The sequence below is a fragment of the Mus pahari genome, chromosome 4 (assembly GCF_900095145.1).
Source record: "Mus pahari chromosome 4, PAHARI_EIJ_v1.1, whole genome shotgun sequence".
Taxonomy (NCBI): Eukaryota; Metazoa; Chordata; class Mammalia; order Rodentia; family Muridae; genus Mus; species Mus pahari.
Window position 1 is genome coordinate 44,517,752 of NC_034593.1, and position 4,031 is coordinate 44,521,782.

Consider the following 4,031-nt stretch of genomic DNA (forward strand, 5'->3'; position numbering starts at 1 on the left):
ATAATTGTCGTTCTTCCTATCACAGATCTTTCTCTAGTTACTCATTTACATGAGATTGATTTATAATCTGTTAAGTTTTACCACTCACTCTATCAGGACTCCAAACTGACATAAGGAAAATTAGTATTATATTTGATTTTTCATAGCATTTGTATATCTATTCTCAAATACTGTAATTTTGAATTTATGTCCAGAATGACATCCAAAGACTCTGCGCAAGGAAAGCTTAGATAATAAATCATTTTAAAGTACATCTACTCTGTAGTCTTTTTACAATTTTCATACATGTGATTAAACCCAGGGCTTCAAGAATTCTGTGCTATGTTTTTAGCTTTTTTTTTTAAGATTTATTTTATGCTGGGCGGTGGCATGCACCTTTAATCCCAGCATTTGGGAGGCAGAGGCAGGCGGATTTCTGAGTTCGAGGCCAGCCTGGTCTACAGAGTGAGTTCCAGGACAGCCAGGTCTACAGAGAAACCCTGTCTCGGAAAAACCAAACCAAACAGTAAAGAGCCCGTCAGCAGTGAGCAATGATTCCATCCTACATGTGAAGAGCGCAAGTATTTTTATTTCTTTAATTTAACCATGCAAAATGTGTTGACTTGAGTGATTCACATTCACATGTAACTTTTCTCTCATATCCGTAACTGAGGGTGAATCCAGAGGAAGGGCTGTGATCATCACAGGAAGCTGACCTACCAGAGGGAAAAAACGACAATCAACCAAGGGACTCAGCAGATCATGTCAAAACTGACATCTCTGAATAATTCATCTGAAAGCATCAGAAAAGAAATCTAGAAAATATATCTATTAAATAATATCAGTACTTAATTTTAAATTCATAGCATAAATACTGAAATGGGCAAAGTGGTATTAACATAAAAAAGATGCCAAAGACTTGGACAATAAATTCTAAAGTGTTAAATTTCAGAGTTCTTAAATAAAGAAAATGTGTTTTGTGATTACTATGTTTATTATCTAGCAGATACAAGTTATTTTTATCAACTTAACCTATGGAAACTGACATATTTTGTGTGTGGTGTACATGCATGTCTGCATGTGTGCGGTACATGAAGGCCCCAGGCAGATGCTGGGGATCTCTATCAATGGCTTTTCCCCTTATTCACTGAGGCAGGGTTTCTTGATTGGCCCCAGAGCTCCCCAGCGGCTAATATGATTAGCCATCTTACCCTGGGAACCCTCTATTCACTTTCAGAGTTGGGGAATTCCAAGTGGATGCCATGCCTCCTGAGCATCTGAGCCTCTGGTTCTCAGGCTTGTGTGGCAGTTGCTTTAACCACTGAGCTAACTCCTCAGTCTAGAAGATAAGATTAGTTTTTTTTTTTTTTTTAAAGATTTATTTATTTATTATATGTAAGTACACTGTAGCTGTCTTCAGACACTCCAGAAGAGGGCGTCAGATCCTGTTACAGATGGTTGTGAGCCACCATGTGGTTGCTGGGATTTGAACTCAGGACCTTCGGAAGAGCAGTCGGGTGCTCTTACCCACTGAGCCATCTCATCAGCCCGATAAGATTAGTTTTAATGAGGGATTTCACTATATCAAGGGTAAAGAACCCCTTTCAAATAATTTTCAGAAATAAAGCATATACTTTATGTATATTTATGTATGTGATATATATATGTTATGTGTGACATACAAGTGCACAAACATACTCATAAATCTTCTCTCTTAAATCATAGACCATGGAAAATACATTATCTCATTCACCTGAATTCTCATTTACCTGAATTCCTCAGCTGGATGCTAGCTGTAGCGACAACCATAACAACATGGCCACGCAGAAAAAAAATCCTGACTCTGCTGCCTTTATACATTTATTTGTTCTACAAACATTAAACTCCTAAGATGGCTGGGCATTCAGTACAGTTTGAGAACATGAACATTAATACAGTGGAGAGTTCATACTCAAGTATAAGAACAACAAACACACATTAGGAAGCACACGCAAATTATGCCAGCTTGAAGCCGGGAGTGGTGGCACACACCTTTAATCCCAGCACTTGGGAGGCAGAGGCAGGCGAATCTCTGAGTTCGAGGCCAGCCTGCTCTACAGAGTGAGTTCCAGGACAGCCAGAGCTACACAGAGAAACCCTGTCTCAAAAAAACCAAAAAAACAAAAAACAAAAAAATTATGCCAGCTTGTCCCAAGTACTATGAAATAATGTCTAAAGTCCTAGTGAAGAAGATGTGACTGAATGTGGCTTTGGTTACTGTTGATTTTCCGTCTGTCTTTGTTTGGGACTGACTGGGTCTTGATGTGTAGACCAGGCTAGCCTCAGATTCACATCTCCTTGCCACAGTTTCTGCAGTACTGGCATTACAGGTTAGCATGACCTCATCCAGTGCTGGTGGCACCCTGCAGGCACACTTACATCTCAGTGCTTCGAGGCAGAGCCAGGAGGATCCGAGTCTGTATAATGAGCTCGAGGCTCTGCAGTGAGACTTGGTCTCTCTCTCTCTTGAGATAGGGTCTCTTTACTTAGCTGGCTGTTCTAGAACTCACTACTTAGACCAGGATGGCCTCACAGAGATCTGCCTCCCTCTCACCCTCTAGGGCTGGAACTAAAAAAGGCACGTGTCCTTGGGGTGAGACCTTGTCTCATTCACAAACAAACACATAGATAAACTTCCATAATCTGTTCTCTATAAATATACTTACTGTAGTATTTCCAAAGTTTATTCCAATCCATTTCTTCTTTTATACTCTAAAACATCTTCATTGTGTGTTCGGGTGAGATAAATCCACATGAAAACCGAGGCGCCCACCGACAGCCCAACTGTCACCCAGTTAGGTTTGGCATTGACTGGCTCCCGGACATAGAACTTCGACCGTGTTGAAGCTGAAAAAGGGGGAGAGAATACGTGTTTTATTGACGTCAGCGAGGAAGACCTAACATATACTAGTGTATGTAATGACATTTTCTTTTGAGATAGAGGTTCTTGTAGTGCCGGGCTGGCATTGAATTCCTGATTGCCTGTCTCCACTTCTGCGGGGCTGGGATTCCAGGCGAGCTCCACCACGGCTCTGTGGTCATTTGTCCTCTATCTGTCCAGCCCTAATTTAGATAGTCAAGGAAACAGAGTTTAAAGAACCGAGGTAATTTGTCCGGGGACACCAGCAGAGACAGAAGGTCGTCCTTGGGGCTCGGGGCGCCTTCAAAGCTTGGGTTAAAGCCTCGCCGGTCCTCATTGGCTCTGCAGTGGGAAGTTGGGAGGCAGCCCGAAAGGGTCTCCCTGTTTGTTGTCTCCTAGACATTGAAAAGCCTGGGACAAAAAGACTCAAAATCCATCCGCAGAGGTCAGGGGTTAGTCTGGAGGAGAGCTGACGGCTAATGATGAGTGGAGAGCCCGGCTGGCGGACGGTGAAGGTCACTGCAGGTGGGCCTGGACCGCGACCTCCTCCTCCTACGGAGATTCCAGGGTGGCTCGTGTGGGGTGAGGGTAGGCTGAGGGCCGAATGGGGTCTGAAAAGACACTCACAGCAGCTTGGCAGCCGGGCGGGGGCCAGCAGCCGCGAAAGCGAGCGCAGCACTACGGACGGCGCCATCTTCTCCCGCAGGCCCCGCCTCTTCTCCCGTTGCTCATTTTGCCGGGCCCGCCCTGCCTTCTCCCTGCGCGCGCATCTCCGGCAGGTGGCGCAGAGCGCAGCGCCCCCTGGCAGCAGAAATGGGACTCGCAGGTGGGCCAGAGTCCTACCTACAGTACAAGGTTCTTAGGGGGCTGTGATGGTGAACAAGGGTGAACAAGGGTGGGAAGAGGGTCGGGGCTGGGAAAGTAGTTTGTCCATCCCTAGGATGCTGGTCAGGTTTACTACAGACTTCGTTTGTCAGCCAAAACCTCGTGTGGTTTACACGAGTCATTACAGCGATTGCAGGGTGCGCTGTGATTATTAGCATCTATTAAGAGATGTGATCAGAGCCGGGCATGGGGCATGGTGGCTCACGCCTTTAATCCCAGCACTCCTGAGGCAGAGGCAGGCGGATTTCTGAGTTCCAGGCCAGCCTGG

The 4,031-nt window shown here is 45.1% G+C and overlaps 1 protein-coding gene across 1 annotated transcript; it reads right to left on the reverse strand.

Annotated features, from left to right (window-relative positions):
• Positions 1 to 524: 524 nt before the first annotated feature.
• Ndufc1 (NADH:ubiquinone oxidoreductase subunit C1) lies at positions 525 to 3,596 on the reverse strand. The gene is made up of 3 exons (XM_021196858.2): positions 3,506 to 3,596; positions 2,685 to 2,865; positions 525 to 695 (listed from the first exon to the last, which is right to left on the reverse strand). Exons 1-2 carry the CDS (start codon positions 3,570 to 3,572, stop codon positions 2,702 to 2,704), a joined length of 231 nt encoding a protein of 76 aa, XP_021052517.1. The 5' UTR covers positions 3,573 to 3,596; the 3' UTR covers positions 525 to 695; positions 2,685 to 2,701.
• Between the last annotated feature and the right edge of the window lie 435 nt (positions 3,597 to 4,031).